The sequence below is a fragment of the Camponotus vicinus genome, unplaced genomic scaffold, assembly GCF_025532165.1.
Source record: "Camponotus vicinus isolate PSW18456_S1 unplaced genomic scaffold, iyCamVici1.0 SCAF_11, whole genome shotgun sequence".
NCBI classification, from domain to species: domain Eukaryota; kingdom Metazoa; phylum Arthropoda; class Insecta; order Hymenoptera; family Formicidae; genus Camponotus; species Camponotus vicinus.
This window is the reverse complement of record NW_028141947.1, coordinates 15689638-15707581: the sequence shown is the minus strand read 5'-3', so window position 1 is coordinate 15707581 and position 17944 is coordinate 15689638. Positions and strand designations below refer to the sequence as shown.

The window sequence follows — 17944 nt, the reverse complement described above, 5'->3', positions numbered from 1 at the left end:
CGCGATATATGATGAATAAAAAGAAATCTTTTTCGTACATCTATTGTCTATTTGTACACATTACATTGTATTTTATTCAATCAACGAAGAATAAGTAGACTTCGCAGAATTGTGTGAATTATTGTTTACGCAAACGCTAATTGCCTGTTATGTGATTGATAATTGATTATATACATTGATTTGTAATATTCCATAATTCTATAGGATGACCCGTTAAAAAGAAATATTAATTTGCATTATTTTTTTAAGATATTAATTTTGTTTTAAGTGAAATATATTCTAATTAATATTCAAATAATATTATTTGATTAATATAAAATAGAGAATAATTTTATATTCATAAATACTATAGCAGTGATATTAAATTAAAATTCCGAAAGTATATGTATGATCAATGTATCGTCCACCGGGTATAAAAAAAGCGAGTTATTATTCGCAAATAACTTATAATATAGAAGTAATTATAGGTCATTAAGAAATATATAAAAGATGTGTGGTAGATGCGCATGGGATTAGTCGTTTTTGTTAAGGTTTATCGTGAGTCTGTTGGAAGTGCAATCATCATGAAGATTATGTTTTTAATTTCAGTCATATTAATATTACTATTTCAACTATGTAACGCACAACTTGGTAAGTCTTGTTTATTATATTTATTGTTACTTGTATTGGCATTGTGACATTTCTTCATTTTACGGTTTTGCACGATTTGTTAAATAATAAAATTTGCCTTTGGTAAATTGCGGCTGTTTGTCCGAAATTTCACTATAGGTATAAATTACAATCGTATGTGTTGTATTTCTGTTTTATCTCATATTTCAAGATGTCTGACATATGCATTAGTAGCTAGATAGAATCATCTGAAACTCGATTCAATTTTTCTCTTTTTAATATGTTATATCAACTTTTAACTTTTCTTTGTTATGTCGTTTGTGTTTATATTGTAAATTCCATAAGCTGGATATTTTAATATGACGAATTTTAAATTTATGAATAATTTTTTTTAATTATATAATTCATAGGTTTACCGATTTTGCCTACACTAACTGGAGATATACTGGATGGAGGTCGACATGACAGAGACAATCAGAACAATGCATCCCACAGTAGTGAAAACGGTGGTGAGGAACGATATGAGACGATTCACAATTTTTTTTTTATATGTTATTATCAAATTTTTCTGTGTTATGTCGCTTATGTTTATATTGTGAATTCTATAAGTTGGATATTTTAATATGACGAATTTTAAATTTATGAATAGTTTTTTAATTATATAATTCATAGGTTTACCGATTTTGTCTACACTGACTAGAGGTGTACTGGATAGACTTAATGACAGAGAAAATCAGAACAATGAATCCCATAGTAGTGGAAATAGTGGTAGGAACGGAACAAAGTTGATTAAATTTTTCTTTTTTTGATTTATCAAATTTTAACTTTTCTGTGTTATGTCGCTTGTAAATTCCATCTGATTATATAAGTTAAATATTTTAATATAATGAATTTTTAATTTATGAATAATTTTTTAATTATATAATTCATAGGTTTACCGATTTTGTCTCTACTGACTAGAAGTATGGATAGAGATATGGATAGAGGTCAATCTAATCAGAGAAAACCAGAACAATGAATCCTAAGTGAAAACGGTGGTAGAAACGATATGAGACAAGGATACACATTTTAGGCATGTATTAAAGTATTTAGAGAAGGATTGTGCAACTTTTGCTCGATTTTTAAGAAAATTCTTGATATTAAATTTTCTGATTATACATTAAATTTTATCGAAATATTTTATTCATCAATGTTTATACTTATAACAATCGCAGTTTATGATACTCGAGTCAAAAAGTTTTTAGTAAAAATATGTATTAAAAGTATTGTAAAGTTTTTACAATTAAATATTTATCAATATAATTATCATCTGACATTCTATGCTCAATAACTTTAACTGCTCCTTCGCTATTTTTAATAAATGTATCTCTATGTAAATTAAATATATATATAATCATAATTTCATTGTATATTTCAGACTTGTAGTTCTTTCAACTCTTTATCAAGAAATATGAAGGTCTAGGTTATTTCGATAAATAAGTATATTAATCCTACTTCTTAAAATATGGATCAAAAATAAATGATATGCAATGATTTACTCCTATCTATTTCCGATATTTCTTCTGTTCTTATCTTTTTCTATTTAATGAGATAATAATAGTTATTTTTTAATATTATATAATATATTTATCTTACGAAAAATTTCACTATTATTATTTCACATTTAATACGTCAAATACTTATTCATTTCTAAGATACTCTGAACTTTAAAATTGGCAATAATTTTATATCAATAATTAAAATGAGAGAAATTATATTAATTTTTGCATATTTTTCAAATTGAAAAAGATCTGGAAAAAGATCGAAATATTCTCGTATTTGATATTTTATGCTTTTTTTAGAATTCACACATATATAAATATCTTTTTTATATTACATTTCTATTTATGTGTTCAATTCGTATCTTATTTTTTCCTTTTTCCTAGAAAAATAACTAAAATTTTATATTTTTGAAAAAAAATTAAATATTTACTTTTATAATATCAGTTTTCGGATTACATTTAAGTATATTAAACTTAAAATGTACGTATTATAAACATTTTGAAAGACTTTATTCATTCTTCAGATAGGAACGTAAAATGTGTATGTGACAGATCATGTTTTACTTAGAAATTAATATATTATTTCTTCAGGAAAAAATATGATTTTATCAGATCTATTGGCATATAAAACAGAGATACAGATGTAATCATGGAAATATGCTATACAACTACAAACATACGGTGCTCAATGTAAAGAAACAGAAAGCCGTAATAGATTAGATCCGTGTAATTAGTTAAAATATGTAAAGAATGATATATCGTAAATCTGAATAATTATGTTTAAGAACAAGCAAATCGGAGAAAAGGAGGATTATATATAATTTGATTAGATGCATTAAGGCACACTAGCGCTCATTAATTGTAAGTGCTAATCTAGTTTTCTAACAAATAAATTAAGAACAAATAAATATTGTTTTACTACTAATATTTCAATATTGATATTGTAATATTGAGGAAATGTGATACATATTAAAAAATAGTAAAAATCTGATTTCATAAACAATTCTTTATTTATATTATGATTCAATATATATTAAAATAAATTATTTATATGCATAATGTATATATGAACATACATATAATGTCATAAATAACACAATATGTGTTATAGTTTTTACGAATTCGTGTTATAGTTTTTACGAATTCGTTTTTTAATACATTTTTTGTCCCCTGGCTCGGACAGAATATTTTGTTCTAACCTTGCCAGACACTAAAAATGTCAGTATTGCATGTCTGTGAAGAAATAAGTTTAAAAAGATGAATCGATCAAAGAATATAAAGAAAACTAGAACACTAACATCTAAACATACAAACGATGATACTACCTGTGTAGTTTGCCTAGAGAGCAATGAAAAAGATTGAATTCAATGCTCCAACTGCTAGGAATGGGCTCACGAGGCATATGCTGATATCCCTGAGTGTTCTAATAATTATATTTGTGATCATTATAAATTATTTTGAAGTTATACGGTGTTTAGGGGATCTATTTTAACCATGTCCGGTACTAGGCGCCACTTCAAGATCGTACAAAATTTTATACCAAAGTTTAACATTGATTTAAATATTATATTATAGAAAAGTTGATTATTTTGTTCATTTATTCTCATTTCTAATATTGTTAACTAATAATTAATGTAAAATATAAAAAAAATAAAATACATTTTTTAAATTTATCTACGAAAAACCTTAAAAGTGTCCGCTACTAGGGGAACTCCCCCTACATATTTTTATTTGTGTTTCATTTTTTCTTGTATTTCGTTGAATGATGCCCCTTCCTGACAAACTCTGAGATTAATTTTATAAACTGTGTCTGGCGAGTAGAACCGATACATAGCCGCTTGAAGTTTTTAGTAACTAAAATTTATAAAATAGTATATTTATTTTACAATATGCGTGGTATGTGTATCTCGATATTGTAAGAATATATATTTAATGTTTGTGGATATATATTTTATCTAAAATATTTTTTTGTCATTTAAAATATATTTTCTAATTTTTAGGAAAAGTATGACATTCCTTAATAATATATAAATATTCTCTAAATAAATTATATTTAATTTGATAAAAAATATTTTTGTTTCATATATGTATATATATATATATATATATATATATATATATATATATATATAAAATATATATTTCATATATGTATATATATAATATATATATATATATATATATATATATTATTTTATATTCCTATTATATCTTATTATCTTAGGAGAAAAAATTATCCCATTATATATAAACAAATCACATATGTTTTATGAAATTTTAATCACATAAATTTTTAAACCATATCGCAATGAGATGCTTATAATACAACTATAATACAGCTATAATGCTTTTTTTTTAATGTATAGATTATATACATATATTTATTTCAAGCATTATTTTATGTTTTGCGTAAAAAATTGCGTGCAATGTTATAATAAAATAATATACTGAGAAATTCGAAGTAGAAAGATATAATATTAAAAATTATATATAAAAATGTACATAATCTTTATAAACATACGTAATCTATTTTAGTACAACAATGAATGTATGTGTGCAATAAGTTGTTTGCCGAGAAAGATTGACTGACATTGTATAAGTGATTAAAATACTATCAGATAAAAGACGCTTACGTTGCAAAACATCGAATGTCATAGGAAATATTTTTCCGGCTGTAATATACAGGGGCTTATTGGTCCGTATCATTATCAGAATTAAAGTTCTCGCCTTTTTTGGCTCCAATGTATACCATTCATAATCATACGCTGCGTCATATATACCTTCACACTTTTCATAAATTCACAGATTATAGGATTATGTGATTATCCATCTATCTTATCATTTTTTTATCGCATTTTTTTCTTATTGTCATATTGACAGTCATATTGATTGTCATATTGACTTGGTTACTTACTTGTGTTATCAGAATCTCGCCTACTATGCAATGCAGACACATATGGCCGCAAATACTTAACATTGCCGCTATTAAATATATCAAACGTATCATTGACATTTCTTTTCTTTCCGTAAGTACCTAGAAGAAACAATATTAACATAAGTAATGACGCAAAATATGATTTTGATTAGAAATTTAATCATTTATTGCATCTCTTTTTTCATTAAACATTAATAGAATATCGATTTTATTTCGAGTTTATACATAATATGATATCTATGTATAATAAAATAGTTTATATAATAAACTATTTTATATATAAAATAAATGTCTGTAGCATAGAATTCATATTATTTCGCTAGATTACATAAGAAAGAAGAGATTATGTAGAAAAATTACTTAATTTTAATTACATAATGTAGAAAAATTTTTCTTGTTTTGTCTTAAATTAATATGATAAATATAAATTTTTGAACTTTGTACAAACTATGAGTATCGTATAAAAAACGCGGAATCATATATGAAATGTATTTTTTTCAAAATATTTGTTAAGAAACATTTGTATGGAAATATGTCTCGTTTTATAGAACGTGAATTGATTTAAATTAAATATAAAAATGAATATCGATTCATATCAGCGCATATTTGATATTGTATTAATTTAGATTGCAGCCCTTATAATTTATATTAATTTATATTATATAATTTATATTAATTATATGCCAAACATATAATAATCACACCTGCATATTTTGTCGACTTGATATGCATGCTCGAAAGTGTGAAATTATGTCGAGACTAACGTTTTGTCTTTTCCGCGAGAGGAAAATAAACTTATAGGAAGTTTTAACTATTGCGCGTCGACACTATAAGTGTTCATATAAATTCTGAAAGTGTTTTATAATGTGTAGAGATCTGTGAATATCGCGCACAATTATTGTAATCGTCAGGTGTAACGATCTCAGAGAGACTATAGAAAGGGTAAACGACCAGCGATAGAGGGCCGCAGTTATCGTCTAACATCGTCTACATTTATATCTTGTTTTACGAGAGCTTGAAATAAAATAATTTCATCGAAAGATGATCGATCATAATAATATAAAGTTATGAATATTGCGCGAATTAATTTACTACTATAAAAAAAATTAAATCGATAATAAGAGAAAAAGTTATTGTAACGATACTTGTTTTTTTATAACGATCACTTTCTTTTCTAAAGTCTTTAAAAAGTTCGATCAGCATTTATTACAATAATTCATAAGCGATTTTGAAAAAAGAAATTGCGACTTTTTCTATTGAGGATCGGAATACGGGGCGCGTCCCTGACCTTCATACACTCGAGTTTACAAACTTGTGTGATACGTAAAATAGTTCTCTCTTGCCCTGAGGCAGTTTAGAATACGTCACATATACATATACACATATTGTTCTTTTTGTCTGACGGTAATATTTCACATATAAACCACACACATATATACCATATCCCTCCCACGACGGTAGAGCATGCGTATTTTGCGGGGATGTAGCTTCGACCCTCCCCATGATCAATATACGCGGCAGTATTCCGCGCGCGTTAGTGATGAGAACATCGTATTGTTGGGATTTAGCAGTGAATGTGACGTGCGGTTTTTTTGTTTACATCTCTCACGTTGTGTCAGGTAAGCTCATTAGTGTGTTTGCTCCACACGTGCCTCTCCACAATATGACACTTTTTCGAATAAGAAGCAAGACAGAATGAGATCGCTGGAAATCAATCATGTGATCGTATTGAATCCAGATCGATTTCAATAATGCCGTTTCGTGTGCGAAAGTGACATATACTCGTAATTTAGATTACTTAAAAAATTATATGAAATATTCTCCTTCGAACATTCGTTAAACTATTGCGTAAATATTTGAGAAGGAACCTTTAATTAAAATATTCACCGATTTTTATTAAGTGTTAAGAATAAGTGAACAGTACGTGGAGAAAATTATTGTTATTGTTAAAGTGACAGTCTTTGATTGATCCAAGAAAGGAGCTTCTCAACGTTGGTGAATACATATGGTATATTCCGGGCGCAATATTCCACAGGAGATCAAATCGACAATCATTCTGTCACTGTTATGGACATTCTGCCGCTGTCACCCTGTAACGAAATAAGTATAGACGTCAATTTATGAAAAAAAAAATGCGCAAATTGTAGCATGCAAGAATGTTATTGTCGTTTAATTAGTAGCTCCAATATTGCATTACTCTGCTCAAAAATTTTAGAGAAAAAATTTTACATTTCAAAATTCACCTAATCCTAAATCTCTTTCGAGATATTTATAAGAAAGAATTAATTTTTATAGGTGTATTCTTGTATATTTAATATAAAAATAAAAATAGAGCGTACCGATCAATTATTTTGAAGATTTTAAAGTGGTCGATAGAAGAGATATGTCATATCATTAAGTCTTCGATATTCGACTAACCAAGATGATCAGAATACAGACTAATTATCTTATTATGCACAGGTACTTTAATTTTTACTCATTACTCTTTAATTTTGATACTATGCCTCTATACTAGGCAATCTTTGAGAAGCACAGTAACATCAATGTACATGCGATACAATTTATACACACGTCAAAATATGTACACAGCTGCATAAACTGCATTAATTATGTCATTTAATCTTAATCTTTGCATTAATAATGAGATTATTTTATGGAGATCGCAATCGCGTTAATAATGAAATTATCTTGAAATACCGCAGTTATTTAAAGAATTAAAGAAGATATCAATACTATAATGATACTTTAATTACGTCGTATTTAATGTATTTTTTTGAATTATATTGTAATGTTAAATAAAATATATTTTGAAAAATTGAAAAATATTGATCGCTTCACAATTATGAGTTTAAGATCTTGAAAAATGTATCTTGGAGGTTAATATAACGTTAATTATATTAATTTTCATTTCTATCTTATATTATAATTATTATTACAATATTTTCGTAGTATCAAATTCGAAATAAGTGATGTAGTTAATTATTGTTTATTTGTAACATGAATTAATATAATATTGAGAATAATATATATGAAATTAATATATTATATATTTATATATTAATTCTATATATATATATATATATATATTCTATAAATTTACATATTAATTATATTATTATTTATATATTTTTCAATAATATATTGAAATATAAAATTATATGTATTTAAAAATTGATAGTGTTATATATATACATATATATAAAATATAAGAGATATCAGGGGAATACAAAAATTATTTTTTTAAATATAATATTTTGAAAAAGAATTTTAAAAACATGATTTGTTGAATATCTAGAAAATGCTATTAAGAATAAGGCATATAGAAATCTTAAAAAAAAAAAAGAATATTTTTCTTTCTTTTTCTCTGAAAAATGAAAGTTTCACAATTCAAATTAGGGAAGGATACTTATTTATCAAATAAGAACGCTCGGATGCTCGTCGGTACCGTTTCTTACAGAAGGCTAGTTGGAAGCCAGCATATAGTACACGCGAATATCTCCACCAGCATTTATTTGGTCAGCGATCTTTCAGGGATTCTCCGTGGCAATCGGCATTGTATCCATCGAGCGAGATGCTAACATCGCTCTGGAATCGCATATCACTGTATTAAAAGGCGGCATTAAGTGGGAGGTGTGGATAGCTCAGTGGTCTAGAGCAGTTGCTCGGAAAGCGAAAAACTCGGGTTCGATTCCCGATCCAGTTACTTGCATCTCACATATTTTTCTAGTCCACGAATTTGTTCTCTAGCAATTATTCGTTAGGCTAAAAAATGTGTGAATGTTGATGATTTATGCTTCTACGCCTTAGGACAGAATCATTGAAGCGCATTCTAAATAAATAATTTATCATAAATTACATTTTGGGGAATATTTCAGGTGATCTAATTCCGATTTTTCGGATAGATCAAACGCAGGTATCGTACAACAACATACGAAACATCTTACCAAGTGGTGGTTTCCTCCTACGTAATAAAACCCTGCCTCCGCAAGCTTTTCCGGTTTAATCCAGTCTCTGTACGGCCACATCACGAAGCTTTAAAAGCGATCATATTCAAATCTATAATCTGTTATAACTGTATCGATTGACGAATGTGGAAACTAAAAGATGAATGGCGTATAAGATATGTTAACGGTGGAATTTGTGTATCTATTCATTTTTTTTATATAGATCTAGATAGATCTAGATGATAGCTGATATATATATCCCCTTATATAACTTGAAACTGGCAAAGAAAAAAGAATACATTATTAGATCGATAAATTTCATTAAATAATAATTAATTAACAATTTTAGTTTTTATTAAACAGACAATGTAAGTAAGTAATGCTTAGCAATGTGTGATCCAACAGAAATTCTTTAAAAAGTAATTAGCAACTTATCGAAAGTTAAACACAATGTTATTTATTTTATTTACCTATTCTTTTGTTGCTGTTGCGGTAAATTTTATCTTCAAAGCTTGAAGGTATTTTTTCGAAAAATATTAAAAATTTATAATACGTTTATGTTATAATATATCAAAGTAAAAACGCATTTTAAATATTATCAGAGTGTATATATATATATATATATATATATATATATATATATATACACTAAATAATATACCCACTAAATAATATACACTAATAATATAAATAGTGTATATATATATATACACTAAATAATATACACTAAATAATATGTATATAACACTTAATAATATATGTATATATATATATATATATATATATATATATATATATATATATATACATATACATATATTATTAATGATACTTTTTGATTTGCAAAAGGAAATCGTGAAAATCAAAGAAAAGGATGTCAATGAGTATTGTAATCGTTTAATTATATTATTTTTATAAAAATGCAAAAGAAAGAGATCTTGTAATTATTGTATTTAGTCTATCAATATGTTCACGTTTCTCTCTGTACAATATGACATAAATAACAAGTAAAATAACAAGTAAAATTGAACGATTACACTGACTCCGAATCGATTTCAATAATATTGTTTTGTACGCAAAAATGACATATATTCGTAATATATTTAGATTAGTTGAAAATTTTGAAATTTCCTAAATTGTATATAAACATTTGACAAGAAAGCTCCAATTAGTGCCTTTGCTGAATAATCTTTATTAAGTATTAAGGGTGTGGCTATACATGGAGAGGCTTGTTGTTATTATTAAAGTGACATTTTCTGACGGATCCAAGGGCTGAACTTGGCAACATTAGTGAATACATCCGGGTAACCTACGGCACATGGTCTTCCACGAGATACCAGACCGATAATCGTTCCATCGCTGCGAATAACTCCGCTACCGCTGTCACCCTGTAACGAAATAACCCAAGATTACTTGTTTCTTATAATCAGAATTGATAATACAATTCAATAATATCTCTTTTTTGAACACAAGAGAAAGAATAATAATTTTAAGTAGTTTTTTTTTATGTTAATTCCGGTTTTTAAATTGCATCCTACAGTTTCGAGAAATTTGCTATTAAAATTGCAAGAAGGATTATTTTAATGTATTTTATTATGTATTATTATGACAATATTTCATGTTGAATAAGTTTTATTGCAATTTTAAGTATTAGACTTTTTAGCTTTAAAAGAAATTTGCTTTGTTAATTATAGGTATTAAAATATTCATGGTTAAATATCTCTTGCAAACAATCTCTTATGAATTAAATAATTGAAAATTGAATTTAATAAATGAATTATATATATATATATATATATATATATATATATATATATATATATAAGAATTCTATTTTTCAAAAGCAAATATTATTTTAGATAAGATGAAAATATCTTAAGGCAAAAATAATGTCTTAATGGTAAATTAAATCCATATTCAAGCAAGCATAATAAAATATATCCTATAAATAAAAATTGAATCTAAATAAAAATAAAATTAACTGAATATTCAAACAATAATAATAGAAAAATCAGAAACTTTTTTATATCATAGCGATATAATTACATACATTGCAAGCTCCAGTTCCATAAGAGATGAGAGTACAGAATTCGTTCGGGTGAATAATCATGAAATTCTGATGATATCTCTGACACTCATCCTGAAGCATGCATTTTGCGTTCAATTTTTGCAAATTATTATGTACGGCTTGTTTGAAACCCGTAGAACCCCAAGCTATGATCGTTAAGCTTTCGCCTCTCTTTACATCTGATGTTGGGAGTCCGATTGGTCTTTGCCTGGCGTTGAAGCTAATAGGCGCAGATAGCTAAAAACGTTTATCAAATATAAATGAATTATAATATCGATTGTTTGTTAAATAATTTCGTCGTGTAATGTAGCAAAATCATGGAATATATGCATGGGAATGTAATAGTGTAAATAAAACGAATGTAACCAGATTTATCTCAAATTTGTACCTTAATTAAACCGATATCATAACCGACATCTCTTCCCGGAATATTTGGATTGTAGCTTTCGTGGTACCATATTTTCGATATTCTGTGAGCCTCTCCGCCCGAATTAAGCCAAGTTGTGCCACTAACAATAGTTACGGTTTGTCTTAGTCCGGAGTCTGTGATTATAGGATATACGCAATGCGCGGCTGTGAGGATATGAAGACTACTAATCATGTTACCGCCACACATATGACTGTTTTGGGTCCTGATAGAGACCATAGAAGGATATTGCTCAATGTAGGCGGATTCTCCATTTACCAGTCTCTCCGGTTCATCCGCGTAAACTCCTACGGCACGAAACGTTACATCGCAAATATATATGATGTACAAACTAAGTTTTAAATCAATAATCGTCTCGAAAAAATTTTAAAACAAGATGCCAAACAAAATTGTAATACACAAGGACATCTTATTATCATTATATTATTTAGATTCGTTTCGCTCAGAAATCCTAGAAGATAACTTTGACACATTTCACAAATTCATTTAATTCAATATCTCTTTCGAGATACATAATAAAGAAGTAATTTGTATAGAGAGAGTTTTTATATATCTAGTATAAAAATAAAAATATATTGAGCGTATCGATTAATTATTTAGAAACTTTTAAGCGATTGTATATGCATTATTCGATATTCGACTTACCAACGATTGCCAAGGCAATCAGGATACACAATAGCTGCCTCATTGTAGATGTTCTTTAATTTTCTTAATACTGCGCCGGCAAAGTTTGAGAAGCACAGTAACGAATGTTACATGCGGTATAATTTATATACATGTTAAAATATGTACACAGCTGCATTAATTACAGTATTAATTATCATTTATTCTTTATCGCATTAATAATGAAATTGTTTTGCGAAAATCGCGATTGCGTTTATGATGACATTATTGCAAAGATCGTAGTTATGTAATATTGAAATAAAAAAAATATAAATATGGTATTATTGCTTTTATATTTAATATATTTTTCTGAGTGACGTTAAACAAGATGTAATGAATTCTTGTGGAAAATTAATTTATATCTAAGTATGATATAATAAGAAATAAATCGCTGCAGTTTAATAATATAGGATATAAATAATTTTAGATTATAAGGATATTATTTTTTTTAATATTTGATAAAGCCAAAAACATCATTTTATATATAGCAGAAGTTTTGAAATTTTTTAAATTTCCGATGAATTTATATAAAAGATATTTTGCAACACAATATATCCACTAGATTAATTCCGTTAAATAATGGAAAATTTAAAAAGATATCTCTATATGTTTTTATATTATGTATCTATTTGCTATAAAACAATGAGTTTTTAATTTGTGAAGTATAAATTAAAATACACCTATCATATGTATGGTCTATAAAGAAAAGAAAAAACTGTATTGTGCTTAAATTATAAATAATATAAGAACACTAAATATATATTGATTATGAAATCCAATATTATAAATAAAATTAATATTTATTATAAATGTAATATTGATTACATAAACATATTACTCTTGTTATATGTTGCAATGCCTTAATATCAGACATTGTCGGAGTTTTCTTGTTTTTATTACCGATGTGCCAGCAAGACCGATATATAACCGCCCGATGTCTTTAGTAACTGAAACATGTATAATAATGACAAATATTGAAAGCATTCTTCAATCAATAATGATAATTAATTTTATTTCTATTTTCTGTGTATTTTTGAAGAATTTATAATCCATGTATAATTTATGTATTTCTGAAGAATTTATAATTTGTATATTTTTGAAGGATTTATAATCTAATTTAATACATTATTTAATGTTTCCCGTACTTGGAACATTAATTTATATAATATGAATAATAATGTAATACAGCTTATATTAATTGCATTATTCTTCAAATGTTATCTTTCAATTGTTATCGTTCAAATGTTATGCGAATGCACAATTTTGGAAAATTGAGGAAAGAAAAAATATAAATTCAACCATATTTTCTCAAAAGAGAATTAAAGTTATGATAATTTTATCTTCTTTGCAGCATCTTTTTATATCGAATTCGATAGGTGTAACATTGCTTTAGCTTGCTTACGTTACAAAATGTAGCCATTGTCATAGGGAACAGCTTTCCTGCAGTAAGATACATCGGTCTATTGGTACAAATCATTATGGTTAATAGATTTCTCGCTTTTTTCGGCTCCATCATGTACCACTTGAGCTCGCATGCAGCCTTGTAAACTTCCTCACACTTGATAAACAGAGCGATTATTTGTGATAAAATTGCATGTTAAATCAATCGAGATTCTATGTCGGGCGAGAAAAAAAAATCTTAATTAGAATTACACTTCATATTCTATTATGTTTGTAGTAATCCAACAATGAACTGTATTGTACTTACTTGCGCGAGTAAAATTTCTCCCACGGCACAGTAGAGACAAGTATGCGCAAATGAATTAACAAATGTTGTCATGATGAAAGATGAACGTAATACAGAAATATCGCCATGCTGTGTTATCATCTAAAGGAATAAATGAGATTCAATATACATATATGTAATTAATCTGTATTCCGAATGTGAAGAAGATTGAGCCATAATATATGTATATTTAGAGTTTTTAAATTTTTAAATGAAAATACCTTCTTTATACTAATATGACGTTAATCATATTAATTCTAATTTATATTATATTATTATCATTATTATTGTAACATTTTGATATAATATTGAAAGAAGAGATGATATATGATTATTGTTTATTTATGAAATATGTATATTATATAATATTAAGGATATTTCTAAAATGTATACATATAAATTTATATATATTTTTTATATTAATATGCAATATTAAAATATGATTGAATATTTGAAATTAAAAATTAATATTTATATTTATTCTTAAATTTTTAAAAATTACAATTTAAAACTTAAGGAAAAAAAGACAAAGAAAATGTATATATTATTTTTTTAAATATCATTTTTGAAAATATATCTGTCAAAAAATACAATTCATATTAAATATATAGAGAAAATGCAATTAAATAAAACATAAAGTATCTCTCTCTCTCTCTCTCTCTCGTTCTTTCTCTCTAAATTAAGTCTCCTTCTCTTCTTTCTCAAAAAATTACATAAATCAAGTTAGAGAAGAATATACCTACAGTACAGAATAAAAAACCATAAAAAGCAAATAATATGCTAAAGTAAAAGAGCGCCCCAAGTAGTATCAAGGTGAATATATTATCAATGATATTGATCGATCTGTAAGAGAAAATCATCAAACAAAACAATATGTCAATGAGAATTTTATACTATTTTATTATAATATTTTTATGAATTGCAAAAGAGATTCTATAAAAAATTTAAAACGTCAAATTAAAAGAAGTCTAAGATGTCAAATTAGAAAAATCTAAAAAGTTAAATTAAAAAAAAGTCTTCATCATTTTATTCTACTAATAGTGGACATTTAAAAAAAGATTTATTAATCATTTTGATTCATTGTAAATTAAGTTTATACAAATTTTCCAATTTTGTGATAAAAAAATAATGTTATTCGAGATATTACAAAGTTCCACAGTCTTATATTATAGCCAAAATAAAAAAAGAAAAAAAATTCGTCGATGTTATCGATGCTTAAATATGATTCATAACCTGATAAGACGTATATGATTTTGAATACTGCGGGACAGAACACTTTCAAAATTGTTACATTTATCGAGATTGATGACGCGCGTCTTGAGATTCTCCAGCTGACCGCACACATGAAAGACTAGCAGACTTAAGAAGCAATCTGTACCGGTGTACGCAGCTGCAACAATAGATATGCCGATAGTTTGCAGCGCGTAAGTTATTTCATATAAAGGACTTTTATCTCGCTCATAGAAATAATACGTTTGTAACGGCACCAATCTACCAGGATCCGTTTTATTTGTCAAATATCTCAATGAAATACCGAAGACAGGAAGAATCGTAAACAAAAAAAAGGACATGAACATTATAAAATATCCGAATATTGTGAACATGCACGCAAGTCTAGCTCGTTTTATCATAACACTTCTCTCTTGCACAGTTTTTGGCTTCAACCAATCGTGCTTAATCATGTTTAGAAGCGGTAGAATATCTAGAAACAATAAATATAGGAGTATGTACATTACAATGTTGTGCTTATTCTTAAGATAAAGTAGATATCAAGAAAAAACATGTTTTTGATGCATGTATATACATAATAATAACAGATATAGCTTGCTTATACCTTTCTTTTTCTGCCATAAGATAAAAAATTTCATCGTTCCTATCATACATGGTAAGGTGTATTGCAGATTATCGATCACTGACATTATGTCGCCCCATATCTTGACCAGAGAATGCACACCTGGAACGATACAGACCCAGATCCCTATATTTAGTAGAATAATTACGCGCATGTTCGTCATTAATTTCTCCCATTTGGTTTCTTTATTTTTCGGCCAAATACCCAACATTCTCAAGCACATCCGATTTAATTTGATGCACCATTTGTAATCTGCACATATTTAAAAAAAATTAAAAAAATATCGTTAATATCAAATCACTTTAGCCAACAAAATTTTTTTACGCTTTTTATATTTCTTTTCTTTTTGATATGATATATGATTTTATTTCTCTGATATATATTATTTAAATATATATTTAAATTTGCTTTACGTATTTACATTTACATAGAGTAGATAAATATTGGATCTCGTTAGATTAAAACATGTAATTGTAAAAATCATATTACATACAAAAAAGTATATATATATATATATATATATATATATATATATATACTGCTTAAAATAAATTTGTTATTATTTTTAATAATCATATATATGTAAAATAATAACATCATCATTATTTTAAATAGTTAAATAGCAAATTTTAAATAGTTAAATATAACGAATTGTTTTTTCAAAGATAAGTTCTTGCCAGATTTCAACTTGCATTTTTAATAATCTTGTGTTATTGAAAATAATTCGAATGAAAATAATTCGAATATCTGTCATAAAAAATGATAAGTTGAGTTAATTTTTATTAAGTCAATTAAGGAAGAACACCTGCATATGCCGAATGTTTCGATGTATTCATATCGGTATCTATGAAGAGACTGAGAGCTTTCTCATCTTCATTTAGGGTGGCGGTAGATCGTTGCGTGCGATGAAATTAATACCCTGTTCTACAGATGTACATGTCGCACATCAATAATGTAATACTCATAACGAGAAGGTAGGCGATGTTTATACCCCTAAGGGTCTCGTAATAAGAAAATTTATAGCACAAATGCACAAACGAAAAATATAGACACAGAGCCGCACTTAGAAACAAAACTTGTGAACTGAAAAATTATTACTTGAAGATAAATTTAAAATTATTAAAAATATTAAATATAAATAAAGATAAATTTAAAGTTATAATTAAATTGTACTATGTTTTTCATAAATCATAAAAAATTGAAGTTTAGGAGATGTACATACATAATAGAATCAGAAATCTAAAAATTCAATTCTTTCATCATATCGATAATTGTCTAGTCACGATTTATTGTAATTTTATTTTGTACATTGTTGTGTATATGGAATGACTTTTTTAAATAATTATCAGCATCTTTTTGCACTTTCGAGATTTCTCTAGCTAGGAATTTGAAAAACCGATCCTGCTTTGCTCGCCTCGTTAATAATTTATTGAAACTGCGAGGCACAACAAGGGGTGTGAAAGTTTTTTCCCCAAGTTGACCCTCCTCCAACGTCTATAAACAGTTATTCTTTTACCATCTCGGTGAAATTATACATTTGACTATAGACGAACTATAGATATGCACGATCACCAATGCGTGTCTGTTACCGGAGATGATCATAGAATATTACTAGTGTGTGTGTCTGTCATTAGAAATAACTATACTATCATAGATTATATTTAAGTAATGTAAATAGCAATGTCTCAAAATCAGACAATGTCTAAATGCTGAGATATTGTTATAATCTAAAATGAGAATCAATATACATGCAATTAATCTTCATTTCAAATGTGAAGAAGATTGCTTGACACAGTATACATATATTATGAGTTTAAATTCTGAAATAAAAATATCTCTATACTAATGTAACGTTAAATATTAATTCTATTTTATGTTATATCATTATTATTATGATATTTTCATATTTAATATTTAAATGAGAGATGTATAATTATTGTTTAATTCTAAAATGTATTTATATAATATTAAGAATATTATTTTTTTTAAATTAAAATTCATATACATACATATACATATATGTACATGTATATACACATATGTATATTTTTTATTAATATGTTGAAATTAAAAATTAATATTTATATCTCGTTCATAGAAATAATATGTTTGTAATGACATCAATCGATCAGAATCCGTTTTATTCGTTAGATATCAATATTTATTAAAGCATGTAATA

At 26.5% G+C, this 17944-nt stretch overlaps 2 protein-coding genes and 1 pseudogene across 4 annotated transcripts; 1 reads left to right on the top strand and 2 right to left on the bottom strand.

The window, feature by feature from the left end:
* The first annotated feature begins 396 nt into the window (after positions 1 to 396).
* On the top strand, positions 397 to 2142 carry LOC145961975 (uncharacterized). Of its 2 annotated transcripts, none has more exons than XM_083082671.1 (5): positions 397 to 630; positions 1020 to 1115; positions 1282 to 1377; positions 1542 to 1681; positions 2027 to 2142. In XM_083082671.1, the coding sequence occupies exons 1-4, from the start codon at positions 501 to 503 to the stop codon at positions 1625 to 1627; spliced, it is 408 nt and encodes a 135-aa protein (XP_082938797.1). In that variant the 5' UTR covers positions 397 to 500; the 3' UTR covers positions 1628 to 1681; positions 2027 to 2142. The 2 variants fall into 2 exon arrangements, with proteins under 2 accessions (XP_082938797.1, XP_082938796.1); XM_083082670.1 differs by having other exon boundaries at positions 410 to 630; positions 1020 to 1118.
* A 1805-nt stretch (positions 2143 to 3947) lies between these two features.
* On the bottom strand, positions 3948 to 15946 carry LOC145961971 (4-vinylanisole receptor-like; annotated as a pseudogene). Its single transcript, XR_014435760.1, has 6 exons — positions 15748 to 15946; positions 15147 to 15615; positions 14657 to 14756; positions 5065 to 5184; positions 4784 to 4937; positions 3948 to 4004 (listed from the first exon to the last, which is right to left on the bottom strand). The product of XR_014435760.1 is annotated as a 4-vinylanisole receptor-like (transcript).
* On the bottom strand, positions 10115 to 12257 carry LOC145961974 (chymotrypsin-1-like). The gene is made up of 4 exons (XM_083082668.1): positions 12170 to 12257; positions 11486 to 11811; positions 11080 to 11334; positions 10115 to 10417 (listed from the first exon to the last, which is right to left on the bottom strand). The coding sequence occupies exons 1-4, from the start codon at positions 12210 to 12212 to the stop codon at positions 10271 to 10273; spliced, it is 771 nt and encodes a 256-aa protein (XP_082938794.1). The 5' UTR covers positions 12213 to 12257; the 3' UTR covers positions 10115 to 10270.
* Positions 15947 to 17944: the final 1998 nt, after the last annotated feature.